The sequence below is a fragment of the Hemitrygon akajei genome, chromosome 19 (assembly GCF_048418815.1).
Source record: "Hemitrygon akajei chromosome 19, sHemAka1.3, whole genome shotgun sequence".
NCBI classification, from domain to species: Eukaryota; Metazoa; Chordata; class Chondrichthyes; order Myliobatiformes; family Dasyatidae; genus Hemitrygon; species Hemitrygon akajei.
In genome coordinates this window covers 63,540,961-63,558,961 of record NC_133142.1, presented here as the reverse complement: position 1 = coordinate 63,558,961, position 18,001 = coordinate 63,540,961, and the positions used below count along the sequence as shown (strand labels likewise).

General features: G+C 43.2%; 1 protein-coding gene across 1 annotated transcript in view; it reads left to right on the top strand.

The window, feature by feature from the left end:
* LOC140741996 (ubiquitin-like modifier-activating enzyme 1) overlaps window positions 1-18,001 on the top strand; it is a 430,112-nt gene that overhangs the window by 200,782 nt on the left and 211,329 nt on the right. Inside the window, exons 19-20 of the mRNA XM_073072650.1 lie at window positions 2,224-2,413; window positions 14,289-14,377. Of these exons, the coding sequence (XP_072928751.1) occupies window positions 2,224-2,413; window positions 14,289-14,377 (279 nt within the window). The remainder of the gene's footprint in view (window positions 1-2,223; window positions 2,414-14,288; window positions 14,378-18,001) is intronic.

Sequence of the window (18,001 nt, the reverse complement as noted above, 5' to 3'; positions counted from 1 at the left end):
AGTGATAGGTTAAGCCATCAGGGGGAAGGTAGTTGGGTGGGGGAGGATGTGGTCCACAGATGCTGCCTGACCTGCTGAGTTCCTCCAGAATTTTGTGTGTGCAACTATAGAAAATTCCTTTGTAGTTGGATCCTTTTCACTTGGAAACATCCCAACCTTCAAACTATGGTAATGGGCTTTTGCATTTTTTGCCACACACTGGTTGGTGAAGAATTTTACTGTTGTGTAACATTCCAGGAGAATTAAATCTTGATGGTATGGTGTTCAATCTCTGTAGCATTGTTTAATGACCGTCTCCATTGAATGCTCTCCATTCCTGCAAAGTACAGATCTTGTGTGGTATCCCATATCTCCTGCTGAGAAAAATCTTTAAACAGCCATGATTGAGTTGACAGAATAAATGGCCCACCCTACTCATGTCTCAGAAACTAGGTCACACCTCAACGTGGAGAAGCCTCAGACAGTTCCACTTTCTTTTTCTGCAGCTCTGTTCAATTTGAGGAAAAGGGCAGGGCAGCACTCCACTTCCCCTTTGCTCACTGTGGCTCAATTCAGTCAATTCTGAAGTGTATTTCCACCTATGCCACACTTTGAGTGAAATCACATTTCCTTTTACAGAGATTTAACAATACACTTTGGGTATTACATGGTAGTGTAGCAGTTAGCGCAATCGCAATTCAGCAGCAGCGATCACTAATAGAGGTTCAATATCAACCGCTGTCAATAAGGAATTTGTACGTTCTCCCTGTAACCGTGTGGCTTCCTCTAGGTGCTCCAGTTTCAAATTCAAAGTTCAAAGTACTGTAAATTTACCATCAAAGTATATATGTGTCACCATATTCATTTCCTCATAGACATTCAAAATAGAACAAAGAAATAAAATAGAATCAATGAAAAACTACACACAAAGCCTGACAAGCAAGCAATATGCAAAAGTCAACAAACTTGTTGGGCCGGAAGGGCCTATTAGAGTGCTGTATCTCTAAAGTGAAAAATGATAAATAAATACTGAGAACATGAGTTGTAGAGTCCTTGAAAGTCTTGCTGTGTTAAGTGATTAGTTCAGTGTTGAGGTGGAATCCTTCCACATTCCAACGATGGAAAGTTTCGTGTTAGGGATAGTGAGTTGTGGGCATGCTCTGTTGGTGCTGAAAGCTTGGCAACACTTGAGGGCTGACCCCAGCACAATCCTCAGACTGTATTGGTCATTGATGCAAATCGACGCACTTCAATGTTCCAATGTAAATGTGATAAATAAATCTTTATCCTAAAGTCGGTGCTACTCTCAATTGTTCCACTTTATTTTCTGTGTTTAGCATGAACTTCCTGAAAATAATGTCATTCATGGCTTGTGATCATGTTGCCTCTGAGTAAGAAAACAATGAACTTGAAATAAAAATGAAACCTGCTAGAAGAATTTAGCAGGTCATACAGAAACTGTGGAATAAGAAACAGTTAATGTTTCAAGTTGAAAACCCTACATTAGAACTGGGGAGATGAGGAAAGTATTAAGTTGCAAGGAGGGAGAAAGGGAGGGAAAAGCTGCATAGGACAAGGGTCTGATAGGGTGAGAGCAGGGTTGCTACTTGAAGCTATTGTTGAATTTGTGTGTTCAGCTTACGTTGCAAGGCTTGGGAAAGCAGCCAACAAAATCAAGAACCATGGTCTTTGATTGTTTGATGGCCCTGGGTCTTTACTCGGTGGAGTTTAGAAGAATGAGAGGGGGATCTCATTGAAACCTATCGAATATTGAAAGGCCTAGATAGAGTGGACATGGAGAGGAATCTAAAATACTCCAAGGTACTTCACATGAAGTTAAAGCACACTTCTTCATGCAAAGGATGATGTAGATTTTCTTCCATAAACAACACCTGGAAAGATGAGTCTTTGTTAATTAGTCTTTGTTTATTATATATAAAATACCTTTTGGTGGTTAGCATAACGCTCTAACAGTGCCAGCGACCTGGGTTTAATTCCCACCACTGTCTGTAAGGAGTTTGTATGTTCTCCCTGTGACAGTGTGGCTTTCCTCCATGTGCTCTGGTTTCTTCCCACATTTCGAAGACATACAGTAGGTTAATTGGTCACAGGTGTAATAGGGCAGTGCTGACTCATTGGGCCGGAAGGGCCTATTAGAGTGCTGTATCTCTAAATAAAAATTAAAAATTTTTGGACTGTTTTAATGTTATGTTAACTGATGTTCTTTACATTTTTTTAAAATAGCCCCTTCACATGGACTACATTGTGGCAGCTGCTAACCTGTTTGCCAAAAACTATTCCATAGAAGGGTCCAAAGACAGAGCTGCAATCCAACAGATCCTTCTGTATATCAACATTCCTCCCTTCACCCCAAAATCAGGAATGAAAATCCATACCAGTGACAAAGAAATGGCAGCAGATGAGGCTGTAGTTGGTAAGTTTCCCATTTTGAGCATTCAGAAGTTAAAAGTTGAAAGTAGATTTCAAAGTTCAAGGTACATTATCAAAGTAAGTATGCAGTGTACAATCTTGAGATTTGTCTTTTTTCAGACAGCCACAAAACAAAGAAACACTATAGAACCCTTTTAAAGAAACCCCTCATACAAGAAGACATCAGATGTGCGAAAAAAGCACAAATTGCACAAAGAGCAAGAAGCGAACTAATAACACATAAAGCATTAAAAATCTAACATCAAGCTGTATAGTCTCCAAAAGTGAATCCACAGCCGTGAGCCACATTGCAGTCTGTGGATACAAGTTTCCTGCACTTTCCACTGGCACCAGCGAAAGGTCAAACACAGGAAGATGGCACTGAACACACATTCATTTTCTGCTCTCAGCCTCATTAATTTTAATCTTTAATTGATCCCATTTCAGAAGAAGTATATTTAAAAGAAGAGTATCCAGTAGTTTGGTAAGCAGTCTACAAGATGTCACCAATGGTCATTGGTGCTATCTTACGTAGAAACAGAGAAAATCTATGGCACAATACAGGCCCTTTGGCCCACAAAGTTGTGCCGAACATGTCCCTACCTTATAAATTACTAGGCTTACCCATGGCCCTCTATTTCTCTAAGCTCCATGTACCTATCCAAAAGTCTCTTAAAAGACTCTATCGTATCCACCTCCACCATCGTTGCCAGCAGCCCATTCCAAGTACTCACCACTCTCTGAATAAAAAACTTACCCCTGACATCTCCCCCGTACCTACTCCCCAGTACCTTAAACCTGTGTCCCCTTGTGGCAACCATTTCAGCCCTGGGAAAAAGCCTCTGATTATCCACATGATCAATGCCTCTCATCATCTTATACACTTCTATCAGGTCACCTCTCATCCTCCATCACTCCAAGGAGAAAAGGCCAAGTTTACTCAACCTATTCTCATAAGATATGTTCCACAATCCAGGCAACATCCTTGTAAATCTCCTCTGCACCCTTTCTATGGCCTTCACATCCTTCCTGTAGTGAGGCAACCAGAAATGAGTTTTCCTTAATCTTGCCTGCCAAGCCCTCCTAATTTCCTGCTTAAGCTTCTTCCTATTAGCCTTCTAATCTTCTAGATCTCTAACAATACCTAGCTCTCTGAACCTTTTGTAAGCTTTTCTTTTCTCCTTGACTAGATTTATTACAGCCTTTGTACACCACTGTTCCTGTACCCTACCATAACTTCCCTCTCTCATTGGAACGTACCAATGCAGAACTCCACACAGATATCCCCTGAACATTTGCCACATTTCTTCCGTACTTTTCCCTGAGAACATCTGTTTCCAAATAAAGCTTCCTGATACCCTCATAATTCCCCTTACTCCAATCAAACGCTTTTCTGACTTGTCTGTTCCTCTCTCTCTCCAATGCTATTGTAAAGGAGATAGAATTATGATCACTATCTCCAAAATGCTCTCCCACTGAGAGATCTGACACCTGACCAGGTTCATTTCCCAATACCAGATCAAGTACAGCCTTTCCTCTTGTAGGCTTATCTACATATTGTGTCAAGAAACCTTCCTGAACACACCCCATCTAAACCCCTTGCTCTAGGGTAGTGGTCGCCAACCCGTCGATCGCGATCGACTGGTTGATCTTTGAGACTTTCCCAGTAGATCCCGAAAAAAAATGAAAAATAAATACACAAATACTGTTGAGAGATTGTTTCTGGGTTGCAGGGTTTTAGTTCCATTCTTTCTGCCCAGTGTGCATGCATGTAGCTCCCCTGCCACGCACTACAGTGTACTTCAGTGGTCCCCAACCACTGAGCCGCAAGGAAACGATACGAGTCAGCTGCACCTTTCCTCATTCCCTATCACGCCCACTGTTGATCTTGAATACACACGAGGTCATTACCCAAGCGTGTCAGCAATCACTGGTTGGCCTTGGGTAACTGGCGGCCTTGGATGGCTAGCGAGAAGTGCCGTTGCTACTGGCTTGGAGCGCGAACAGATGGGCGCTGTCTCTGAACTTGTTTAGCACTCCAAATGTTCGTGGGGAACCCAGTGTTAAAATATTTGCAGACGACCTAATTCGGGCTCAGGGTTTCTAAGTATGAGAGCAGCTACCTCGCTGCGATCTACAGAAAGACATCCCTCGAGCCAAACTTCTGTCGGCCAATAGATCCTACAAGGGGGACGGGCGGGCACTCTGTCGCACTCCTTGCTCGGTCGGTCGGTCGCTCTCTTCGAACAGTGATCACCATGGTCCCAGTACGGGAACAGCCGCACCTGGCCAGGGCGTCTGGCGGAGGGCGGGCGGGAGGCTGTCTAATGAGGCAATGAAGCACTGAAAACTGCTTCTGTACCTTGAGTCCAAGAACCCTGCACTTAAAGACAAACCCACTGAGTTTTTTGAGCAGAAAGAATGTGAACAAGTGGGACAGCAGCTAAGCGCTGAGAGCCACAAGAACTAAATTGCGGAATAGACTGGACATAAGGAACCTGCTTTGAGTATTGCTGTATTCCGGTCGTGTTTAACACCCCCCACCCCCACTCCATCGGCCGGTCCACAAGAATATTGTCAATATTAAACGGGTCCGCGGTACAAAAAAGGGTGGTGACTCCTGCTGTTCATACATTATTTCTACTTCCTTGTTGCGGGGTTTTACTTCCGGTCTTTTCTGCCCTGGTGTGCATGTGTGTAACTAATTGATTTGGAGTCGATCTTGCCTTTCACTAAGGCCGAGGTAAGGGATCTTGGGCTTCAAAAGATTGGTGACCACTACTCTAGGGAGATGCCAATCGATATTTGGGAAATTAAAATCTCCCATCACGACAGCTCTGTTATTATTACACCTTTCCAGGATGTGTTTCCCTATCTGCTCCTCGATATCCCTGTTACTATTGAGCGGCCTATAAAAAACACCCAGTAATGTTATTGACCCCTTCCTGTTCCTAATCTCCACCCACAGAGACTCCGTAGACAATCCCTCCATGACATCCACCTTCTCTGCAGCCGTGACATTATCTCTGATCAATAGTGCCACACCCCCACCTCTTTTGCCTCCCTCCCTGTCCTTTCTGAAACATCTAAAACCTGGCACTTAATGTAACCATTCCTGTTCCTGAGCCATCCAAGTCTCTGTAATTGCAACCACATCATATCTCCAAGTACTGATCCACACTCTAAGCTCATCAGCTTTGCTCACAACACTCCTTGTGTTAAACCGTTGGTCTGACCACGTCCCTTCTCCATCACCTGCCTATCCTCCCTCACACACTGTCTCCTAGCTTTCTCTATTTGTGAGCCAGCCGCCTCTTCCCCAGTCTCTTCAGTTTAGTTCCCACCCCCCCAACAATTCTAGTTTAAACACTCCCCAGTAGCCTTATCAAACCTCCCCTCCAGGATATTGGTCCCCCTGGGATTCAAGTGCAACCTGTCCTTTTTGTACAGGTCACACCTGCTCCAAAAGAGGTCCCAATGATCCTGAAACCTGAATCCCTGTCCCCTGCTCCAATCTCTCAGTCACACATTTATCCTCCACCTCATCCTATTCCTATCCTCACTGTCGCGTGGCACGGGCAGTAATCCCGAGATTACTACCTTTGAGGTCCTGCTTCTCAGCTTCCTTCCTAACTCCCTGTAGTCTTTTTTCAGGACCTCCTCCCTTTTCCTACCTATTTCATTGGTACCAATATGTACCATGACCTCTGGCTGTTCTCCCTCCCACCGCAGAATATCTTGGACACGATCTGAAATATCCTGGGCCCTGGCACCTGGGAGGCAAACTACCATCTGAGTTTCTTTCCTGTGTCCACAGAATCGCCTGTCTAACCCCCTAACTATAGAGTCCCCTATCACTACTGCCTTCCTCTTCCTTTCCCTACCCTTCTGAGCCACAGGCCCAGACTCTGTGCCAGAGGCACGGCCACTGTTGCATCCCCCAGGTAGGCTGTCCCCCCCAACAGTACTCAAACAGGAGTACTTATTGTCAAGGGGTACAGCCACAGGGGTACTCTCTAGTACCTGACTCTTCCCCTTCCCCCTCCTGACTGTGACCCACTTGTCTGTCTCCCGTGGCCCCGGTGTGACCACCTGCCTGTAAGTCCTCTCTATCACCTTCTCACTCTCCCTGACCAGGCGAAGGTCAACAGGCTACAACTCCAGTTCCCTAACTCGGTCCCTTAGGAGCTGCAGCTCGACACACTGGGTGCAGGTATTGCCGTTCAGGAAGCTGGGAGACTCCAGGACTTCCCACATCTGACACCGAGCACAGAAAACTGGCCTCACACACGTACTTCCTCCTTTCCGCAAATAACACAGGTATACCTATCTGCCTCGTCCCATTACCGCCTAAGCCCTATCACTCTGCCTCCCTCTCACTCCACTGCCCGCTGTATATGGCGGTATTCTTTCTAAACCTTTCGCGCCTGCGCAGTCTTGCCTCTCTCTTATCCCGAGTAGTAAAAACTGCCTTCGCTTCCGAAATCAGCCATTCATTCGCAGCCTTCTTGCTTCGAATTTTGCTCCTTCTTGCCAGAAGGTAGTTATCAAAGTACACATATTCATCCCTGAAATTCATTTTCTTGCGGGCATTCACAGTAAATGCAAGATACGCAATGGACACAATGTAAAACCACACCCAACAGGATGGACAAAAAATGTGCAGAAGACAACAAACTGTGCAAATACAAAGAGAAAATAATCATATTAATAAGTAAATAAGCAATAAATATCAAGAACTCAAGATGAAGAGTCCTTGAACATGCGTTCATATGTTGTGGGAGTGAAGTTATCCACGCCAGTTCAGGGACCTAATGGTTGAGGGGTCCTAACTCTTCCTGAACTTGGTGGTGTGGGTCCTGAGTTTTGGGAGTACCCCCTAATATCACATACAAAATATAACTGGTGGTATTTTCCTCGTGTTCTTCAATACAAATCAACTAGTCATCTTTGTTGATCACTTTTGCATTCACTTTATTGCACTTGTGCAATAACTGAAATGCTCCTGTGTGCATAGCCTTCATTACCACACGGCTGGAAATTTTCTTTTATATAATGTTAGTATAATTTTGAAATCTACACCTGGTGATATAATTATGAAATGCCCTGTAATTAATTGTTAATGAATATACTCAATACATTTTCTAAATAATAAATATACCACAGCCAATACTTTGAAACATTTTAGAGCTTCAATATATCTACATTGTCAGTGTTCAGTGTTCCAAGTTACACCACGGTTACAAATTGTAACAATAAACACAGAATGGAAGCTCATTATTAATAAACCTCCAGCCCATTAAACAGTGATGCCATCTTGTCAAAACATTTTATTTTGCCATTGTGTCTGTCAGTTGTTTTGACTGCTCATCAGTGTTTACTTGTGTTGTAGGTCGTGGTTTGTGTTTGTTTGATGCGGATATTACAAAAAACATTTAAAGTGCCACCCATTTTTCAGGCCACGTAGAATTTCCTGCTCAGAGCAATGATTAGTCTACGCAGCTGTAAAAAGAAATTAGGGGAATGTTGAAGGAGAACAGAATAATGAGGTGTTTTCATGGACCCTTCATAAATCACTTGGTGGAAGGTAAGCAGCTAGTAATGAGAAGAGGGCATGTCCTGGATGGTGAGGGTCCTAGGTTATAGATGCCACCTTCTTGAGGCATCATGTTTTGAAGGTGTCCTCAATAGTGGAGAGCCCATGGTAGAGCTAGCTGATTCTACAGCCTGCAGCTTTTTTCAATTCTGTGCATTGGCACCTCCATACCAGATGGTGTTGCAACCAGTTAGAATGCTCTCCATAGCACATTCAAGGTGAGATACCAAATTTCCTCAAACTCCCAACCAAATATAGCTCAAATATAGCTGCTGGTGGGCTTTTTTCATAATTGCATTAAGGAAGAAAGTTCAACTTTTGGACATACTGTAGTCCCTGAAATTACTTCTGAGATTTAATAGTCTTGTTTTCACAAAACCATTACTCAGTTGTTGCTACATTGCTTTGCTTGGCTCTTCTTTTTTTCAGTGAGGTAAACATTCCTTATCAGTCACTTCTGACAACTGCACCACATTGTAGTGACTTGGTGCTGGGCTCCGCTCTTGAATTCAGTTCTATTATAATAATGAATGGGAGTTTTAATAGACTGATCCCAGAATAAAGTGATTTTCCTGTGGCGAGGCACTCAGCCTTTATTTCCTCGTGTTTAGCAGGAAGAACTGACCTTTCAAATTTTGTAGGATTGTAATTAATAGGTTGTCATTGCAAATCCAAACTTCCTGGTCTTATCAAATGATGTCAGCACCTTTAAATCTAGATGTCCAGTTTTTTGGAGCCACATTATGGTGTCTTTTTTGGCAAAGTGATGGTTAGTAATATCCCTTAACCTCAAAAAAAACAAGAACAAAGAACACTTATTCCAAGTTCTTTGTCTTAAAAATCTATCAACCTGACTCTTCAATATTCTTAGTAATTTAGGAGACACAGATATCTTGGATAAGTTCCTCGGAATGAAGGCATTTCTCTTCATGTCAGGCCTTGACACTGCTGAATCGATTCCTCCAGATCTAAGATCCCAAAAATGTAGGCCAATTATTACTTAGTTGCTTGTAGCATAAATGAGCAAGACTCCTGGAAATTTTAGGCATATTGAGGCCCAGTCACTTATGGTGCCTCATGTTGTTATTTCCCAGTTCTTATTTTCCACAGTGAATTTTGCAAGCTTCCATTGAGTCTGTAAGTAATCCGTTCGGCTGAGTAAACAGGCAAGCCTACACGCTCTAGTAATGTCCTTGGGACTGTGGCTGTTCCCATTAATGTCAGCGCACTCACTTTGATATATGTCAGCATATCCATTTGCAGACTAAAATGCTTTAATATTTTTTTTTTAAATGCTTGGGTAAATCTCTGCTGCTGAAAGAACATTAAACTCCCATGGCTAAATTCAGCAAAACAGAGAATCAGCAGTTTATCGGGTTGAATCGCAATTGCCTTTCATTAGCCAGCTCAGGGGGCTCCAGGGGCTGACAATATCTATTTACTGCCCTCTGTAACATTTCACCGACACCTCAGTCCACAATCAGAGAGCAAGCAATAAAATAGTTGACTCAGACAGATGACAGAAGCCAACATAATCTTATTTAACCCCGAATGCACAAATATCTGATTATTTTTGGCCATTGGTTTTATTTTGTAAGAAGACAAAGACTTCGCGGAAGGATAAAACTGAGGTGTATTCTACTCACAAAGTAGGATTAAGATCTCATTTGTTCCATACTAATTCTATCCATCACTAAGGACCCTCATCATCCAGGGCATAGCTTCTTCTTACTACTACCATTGGGGAGGAGTCAAGTCAGGTTTATTGTCATTTAATAATATCCATGTATACCGTGGAACGAGACATTTCTCTGGACCAGGATGTAAAGCACAGTAGTACGCATAACGCACAATAATGTATGAAAGTAAGAATTAAATCTACAAATGAATTAAGTATAGATAAACAAAGTAAAATGCATAAATTAAATTAAATTAAATTAAAATTAATAAAATAAAATTTTAAAAAATAAATTAAATATTTATAGCCTGAAGAAAGAAACAGTTTCTCATCCTGACCATTCTTGACTTTGTGCATTGGAGTCTTCTGCCTAATGGTAGAAAATCAAAGAAGCTGGATGGGTGGAATCCTTGATGATAATAATAAGGGCCTTGCGTATGCAGCACTCCTGATAAATGTCCCAGATGGATGATAGGGTGACCCCTATGATCCTTTCGGCCCTTCTCACAGTTTTTTGTAGGGACTTCTGGTCCAGTGCTCTGTTGCTCCCATACCAGATGGAGATGCAGCTTGTCAGGATGCTCTGAATAGTGCTCCTGTAAAATTCAGGTAAGATAGGGGTGGGAAGAGCCTCACTGGCCTCAATATCCTCAAGAAGTGGAGGCACTGCTCAGGGAGATGATATTGAGGGACCAGGTGAGGTCATCCATGGTATGAACTCCCAAGAACATGGTGCAATTAACTTTCTCTACAGAGGAGCCATGTATTCGCAGAGGGGGATGGTTCATCTGCACCTTCCAGAAGTCCACAATGATTTTCTTGGTCTTCTCCACATCCAGACTGGCCGCTCCACTGTCTCTCTGTACTCCATCTTGTCATCATTGTTGATGAGGCCAACCACTGTTGTGTCATGTGCAAACCTAATGACACGGTTTGAGCTGAATGCCACGACACAGTCGTGCATCAGCAGTGTAAATAGCAGCGGCTGAGCGCACAGCCCTAGGGAAGCACGAGGAGGTATAGGAGCCTAAAGACCCTCACTCAATGATTCAGAAACACCTTCTTCCCTTCCGTCATCTGAATTAATAATTGGTCCATGAACCCATGACACTACCTCATTAATCCTTTTGTTTATGTTCTTCATTTATTGTTGCAGTTTATGGTAATTATATGTCTTTCCACTGAACATATAAAGTATACAGAAAGGTCTACCATCAAGGACATATATACAGTAATTTTACAGAGGGTGGTGAATTTGTGGAATTTGTTACCACAGGCAGCTATGGAGGCCAGGCTGTTGGGTATGTTTAAGGTGGAGATTGATAGGTTCTTAATTGGTCACAGCATTCAAGGTTACAGGGAGAAGACCAGGGAGTGGGGCTGAGGAGGGAAAAAAGGGATCAGCCATGGTTGAATGGTAGAGAAGACTCGATGGGCCAGATGGCCTAATTCTACTTCTATGTCTTGTGTGCTTATAGAAGGATCCACCATCAAGGACATATATACAGAAAGGTGCCAGGAAAGGTTAGCAATTTTTTTAAGAATGCCACACTCCTGCTCATGAACTGTTTGTCCCACTTCCATCAGGGAAGAGGCTACAAAGCATCCATGCCATGACCACTAGACTCAAAAACAGTTACTTACCCCAAGTCTGCAAGATTGATCAACACCTCCACCCATTAACCCATCCCACCCCATACACATTATCCAGTGTCACTTTATGTGCACATACTCAGTCTCTGTTCATAACAGTTACTTGTACATTGTGTTTTATAGGATTGTTTTTATATTTATATTTAATGTATTTTTTCATCTTCTTTATGCTTATTATGTATTTTACTTGTTCTATGCAAGTCTTAGGTACATATATATATATAGATAGGGTCGTCTTATGTCTTTCCAGTTACCAAATAACACTTAATACTGGTTGGGTTGAGTTGTTCTCTGATCCTGCCAATTTACTTGCAAATGTTTTGTCGCCAAGCAAGGGGACATTGTCGGTGCACTATTGATGTTTCCTCGCAAGTAAGTTGCCAAGATCTGAGAACAAGTCAATCCAACTATGAACTACCCAAGCTGCACATCTTCCAAATTATTTCCAGCACTTATTATTACTGAGCTAAGTACTCTTATTCCTGTTTCCCAACCACCTTCCTGTTTTAACCAATATACACTACTGAGCAAAAGTCTTAGGTACCCTAGCTATATAGATTTTTGTACAGTGCTATAATGCATCAAATCCAGAGGAACAATCATTTTGTTCTTCTTTACACTCATGCACTGAAGAATGACAAATGACAATCATGAATCTTGTCAAGCTGCTGAAAAACGATAAATTTCATGTAATCTAAGACAGTGATAATAAATCTGAGCATGATTCTGATATTATGATGTAATACCTAGACTTGCCTCTCTATCAGAAGATTGTGGGTTTGAACCCCAGGCTGAGTTATAAAGTAATTCAACATTAAAACAGACACTTCGGTCCAAAGTGATGTTGTGGTTTACAGGAGGAATGGAGACAGGCTAAAATCAATGGATCTGGGGTTGAGAGGGTAAACAGCTGTAAGTTCATCAGCACCCACATCACCGTGGACCTCACATGGTCTGTACACTCCAGCTGTATGGTGAAAAAGGCACAACAGCACCTCTTTCACCTCAGATGGTTGAGGAAATTTGGCATGGGCCCCCAAATCCTAAAAACTCTCTACAGGGGCACAATTGAGAGCATCCTGACTGGCTGCATCACTGCCTGGTATGGGAACTGTACCTCCCTTAATCGCAGGACTCTGCAGAGAGTGGTGCGGACAGCCTAGCGCATCTGTAGTTGTGAACTTCCCATGATTCAGGACATTTACAAGGACAGGTGTGTAAAAAGGCCGGTAGGATCATTGGTGACCTGAGTCACCCCAACTACAATCTATTCCAGCTGCTACCATCTGGGAAACGGTACCACAGCATCAAAGCCAGGACAAACAGGCTCCGGAACAGCTTCTTCCACTAGGCCATCAGACTGATTAACTCACACTGATTTGAGTGTGCTCTATATTACATTGACTGTTCTATTTATTATAAATTACTATGATTGCATATTGCACATTTAGACGGAGACATAACATAAAGATTTTCACTCAGGTTTGTGAAGGGTGTAAGAAATAAAGTCAATCCAATTCAAAAAACTTATCCATGCTAACCACAATGACCATCTAAACTAATCCCACTTGCCCACCTTTGGCACATATCCCCCTAAAGCAGGGGTTCCAACCTGGGGTCCATGGACCCCTCAGTTCTTGGTAGGGGTCCACAGCATAGAAAGGTTGGGAACTCCTGCTCTGAACTTTTCCTATCCATATACCTGTCCAAATGTTTTTAAGATGTTAATGTGCCTACCTGAGCTATTTCCTCAATCCATTTACGCACTTTCCTTTGCATGAAAAAGCTACCCCTCAGTTCCTTCTTAAATCTATCTTAAACCTGTGCCCTCTAGTTTTTGAATCCCTCCAGAGACTTGAAGACTAAAATAGAGAGAGGTAGGGGGAAAACGATGGGAAAGATATAGCAAAGTTGCTGCAGAGACTGTCTTTTAGGAGAGATGTTCTACTGGTATTTGCTTAAGAGGTCCTAAGCACAGGTTTTTTCTGGACAACTGGCCATCTGGCCAGTGTTTATCCAGCAGTATAAGATAGATTTGACACTGTGATAATGCTGATGGTGGGAGCTTGCTGTATACAAATTGGCTTCCAGTTCCAGTGACTCCACAAGAATTGATGCCATCAGGAGCATGCCGCTTTTGAGATCATGTTAAATGCATAATAGAAAAACAAGTATTTGTTTCTATGAAGGTGAATAAAGGTGATGTTTTGTGTTGACCTCAAAGAGGATCACACCTGTAGGGTATGCCATAGGGTTTGAAGGCTTGTGTGCCTCAGTGACGCAGAGAGCCACGCTGGCTGGAGTCAAAGCTTTAAGCTTTGGCCCATGCCAAACAAGTCAAAGGGCCAGACAAGAGGTCCACCAGTGCTCCAGGTTCAGGGGTTCAACTCAGGACTAATAACTGACTGTTAAAACAAAACTGTTATGGAAACAGCAGTGAAGAATTCTTCTACACCTGTGCGTGAAGGTATTCCTGAGTCTCCACCCAGGACTTGCATGACTGACAGTAGTGAAAACTGAGCTACTGACAAAATGAAGGAAGCCCTGAACACTGCCAGAGATGGAGGACCTTCATTGTAGCCCTAAAAACCAGTGGCATAACGGGCAGTTGGTAGATAGGGTTTCATGTTGAGATCCTTTATCAGGACTGGAAACAAAGAGGGTAGAAGCTAAAATAAGAAGGTGCAAGGAGAGGGAGGACTAGCCCCCCCCCCCTTCCCCTCACCACCTTTTTTTTTGGCTTCAGCCCCATTGTTTTCCAATTCTGCTGAAGAGTCTTGACTCAAAACGATGATTGTTTATTCCCTCATCAATGCTGCCTGACCAGCTGAGTTCCTCCAGTATTTTGTGTCTGTTGCTCTGGATTTCCAGCATCTGCAGAATCTCTTGTGTTTGTTTCTTTTCCCCTATTAAGTTGAACTAAACTCATTTTCTTATTGTGTTCTGGTGCAGATAAGGACCACTTTGAGGAACTGAAGAAGCATCTTTCTTCACGTGCACTGTTCAGTGGATGTGAAATGCACCCCATTGACTTTGAGAAGGTAAACTAACCACGCCTGCTGATTCATCAGCGAAGTTCAGCTACACTGCGTTATTTTCCCTTCCAAAAGACATAGGAGCAGAATTAGGCAATTTGTCCCATCAAGTCTGATCTGCCATTCTATCATGACTGATTTATTGTCCCTCTCAACCATATTCTACTGCTTTCTCCCTGTAATCATTGACACCCTGACCAATCAGGAGCCTATCAACTTCCGCTTTAAATATACCCAATGACTTGGCCTTCCCAGTTGTCTGTGGCAAGAAATTCCACTGATTCACCATCCTCTGGCTAAAGAATTTCTCCTCATCTCTTTTCTGAAGGGACATCTATCTATTCTGAGGCTATGTCCTCTGGTCCTAGACTCCCCCATTTGGGAACATTTTGTAGGCTTTTGTGTTGCCAGATTGAGTGGAGTAATCGTCATCTCAGTTTATTTCTACTTTACTGCTTGATGCTCAACGCAACTAGTGTGCTCTTTTCCTTGAGAGCACAAGGAACCCTGTAAACCCAAATCACCACAGACAGGACTCAACAGAATGGACGCAAGAATGATGTTCCCCCAGGCCAGGATTCTAGCGACAAGAGCCGCAGTCTCACAATGCCATCTAAGGCAGTTCACGTTTAATTGTCATTCAACTATACACCTGTATAGAGCTAAATGAAATGGTGTTTTTCTAGGGCCAAAGTGCAACACACAATATACACAGTCACACACAGCACACAGCACATACAGTCACAAAATAATATTAGTCCCTAAGTGGCATGGGCTAAAGATTGATGGTGCATGGGATGTTGTCCTGGAGCCATGTTTCTTTGAGCACAAGCATGCAGATGGGTCAGCTGTAGATGAAGACAATCCAGCTTATCTTTGACGAAAAAACAGGTGATGCTGTGGCATGAGAGCCTGGTCTGTGAAGGATGAGGCCCTGCAGTCAGTTGCGGCATGAGGCACGAGGCCCAAGGCCCAAGGCCCTACTGTCAGTCTGAGCATGAGGCACGAGGCCCAAGGCCCTGCTGTCAGTCTGAGCATGAGGCACGAGGCCCAAGGCCCTGCTGTCAGTCTGAGCATGAGGCCCAAGGCCCTGCTGTTAGTCTGAGCATGAGGCATGAAGCCCAAGGCCCTGCTGTTAGTCTAAGCATGAGGCACGAGGCCCAAGGCCCTGCTGTTAGTCTGAGCATCAGGCACGAGGCCCAAGGCCCTGCTGTTAGTCTGAGTATGAGGCACGAGGCCCAAGGCCCTGCTGTTAGTCTGAGCATGAGGCATGAAGCCCAAGGCCCTGCTGTTAGTCTCACTAATGAACCAGACTTGCAGTATTTTGTATTACCAATATCAATCAATGTCCTGTGGTCATAAGAAAAACATTTACTACAAAAATTTGGTCCATTTATTGGACCCAGAGAGACTGCTGGGACCAGACAATGACCATCTCACCAGAAGTCAATCGTTAGACTGAGAGGCGAAAAAATTTCTTCTCAAAGAGAGTGGAATTCTTTGCCATAGAAGATTATGAAAGGCCAAGCCTTTAAGAAGGAGGTTTTTGAAAGTAAAACACAAGGACAGTGATGGGAACGGAGCAGAAACAAGTTAGAAGATCAGCCATAATCATGTTGAATTGTGGAGTAGGTTTAAAGGGCTGATTGGTACAACTCCTACTTCCATGTTTCTACTCCAAACGTAAAATTTTGGAAATATTTGAAGTACTTAGCAACTAAGGATGGGCTAGCTCTGTCCACAGATGTGACAGGACAGACGTGTCAGGAACAGCAAAAAGATAAGCAAATTGCAGATTAAAAACATGTGGAGAATGAATGGAGTTAAGGACCCTCATCACCAAGACATGCCCTCTTCTCATTACTACCATCAGGGAGGAGGTAGAGGAGCCTCAGAGGAAGAGCAGTACTTCCCTTCTCCCATCAGATTAATGATAGTACATGAGCCCATGAAGACCTCCTCCCTATTTTGCTCTCTTTTTGCACTATTTTATATTTCGTTTAGTAATCTATAGTATTTTTTTCTGTATTGCACAGTACTTCTGTCACAAAGCAACAAATTTCACCACATCGGTCAGTGAGGATAACCTGATTCTGAATCTGAAAGAGAAATTAAATGGTAGAATGAGAGACAAAGTGATCATGTACAGAAAGGGAAGTCAGAGCTAAAGAAAAGCAGAATTATTTATGCTTTGTTCCACTGGCACTCTTCTTTGTGTAGTATATTCTTTTTACAATGCATCATGGAATAAACCTTGAGTAACACACACAAACTGCTGGAGAAGCTCAGCAGGCCTGGCTGCATCTATGGAAAAAGGTACAGTCAACATTTCAAGCCAAAAAACCTTTGGCAGGACTGGGGGAAAAAAAGCTGAGGAGTAGATTTAAAAGGTGGGGGGAGGAGAGAGAGAAAAACACAAGGTGATAGGTAAAACCTGGAGGGGGGAGGACAAAGTAAAGAGCTGGAAAGTTGATTGGTGAAAGAGACAGAAGGCCATGGAAGAAAGAAAAGGGGAAAAGGAGCACCAGAGGGAGGCAATGGGTGGGCAAGAAGATGAGGTGAGAGAGGGAAAAGGGGATGGGAAATGGAGAAGGGGCATTACCGAAAGTTTGAGATATCAATGTTCATCCTCTCAGGTTGGAGGCGACCCAAATGGAATATATGGTGTTGTTCCTCCAACCTGTGGCCTCATCATGACAATGGAGGATGCCATGAATGGACATTTTGGAAGTGGAATTAAAATGGGTGGCCACTGGGAGATCCCACTTTTTCTGGCGAATGGAGTATAGATGCTTGGCAAAGTGGTCTCCACATCTACATCGGGTCTCACCAATGTACAAGAGGCCGTGCCAGGAGCACCAAACACAATAAGTCAACCCAAAAGACTCGAGGGTGAAGTATCGCCTCACCTGGAAGGACTGTTTGGATCCCTGAATGGTAGTGAGGGAGAAGGTATTGGGGCAGGTGTAGCATTCACTCCATTTGCAAGGATAAGTGCCAGGAAGGAGATTAGTGGGGAGGGATGAATGGACAAGGGAGTCGTGTAGATCCCTGTGGAAAGCAAAAAGTGGGGGGGGGGGAAAGTGGAGGAACTTGACAGGTCTTCTGTAGAAAGGAATAATGAGTGGTGTTTCAGGCTGAGACATGGAATAAAACTATTTGGTAAATGAGGTTATTATTATCACTGTACCAAGGCACAGCCAAAGTAACCCTAGTGCATGCTCTCCATACAAATCATTTCAACACATAAGCACATTGAGTTAGTACATAGGAAAACTGTAACAGAATGCAGAATAAAGTGTTACAGGCACACTATAAAGTGCAAGGCCCTAACAAATGTAGATTGTGAGATCAAGAGTCCATCTTATACAAAGGGACCATTCATTAGCCTTATAACATGAGGTAAAAGTTGTTCTTGAGGCTGGTAGCATGTGCTTTCAGGGTTTTGTATCTTCTGCCCAATGAAAGGGAGGAGAAGAAGGAATCTCTGGGGAAGATGGTCCTTGAATATATTGGCTGCTTGTCTGAGGCAGGCTGGGTCTATGGCAGGAAGTTGATACTATGATGTGTTCACATGTCCCAGCATTTTCTTGCAGTCTCAGTTTCTATGCCAAGCCATGGTGCATGTGA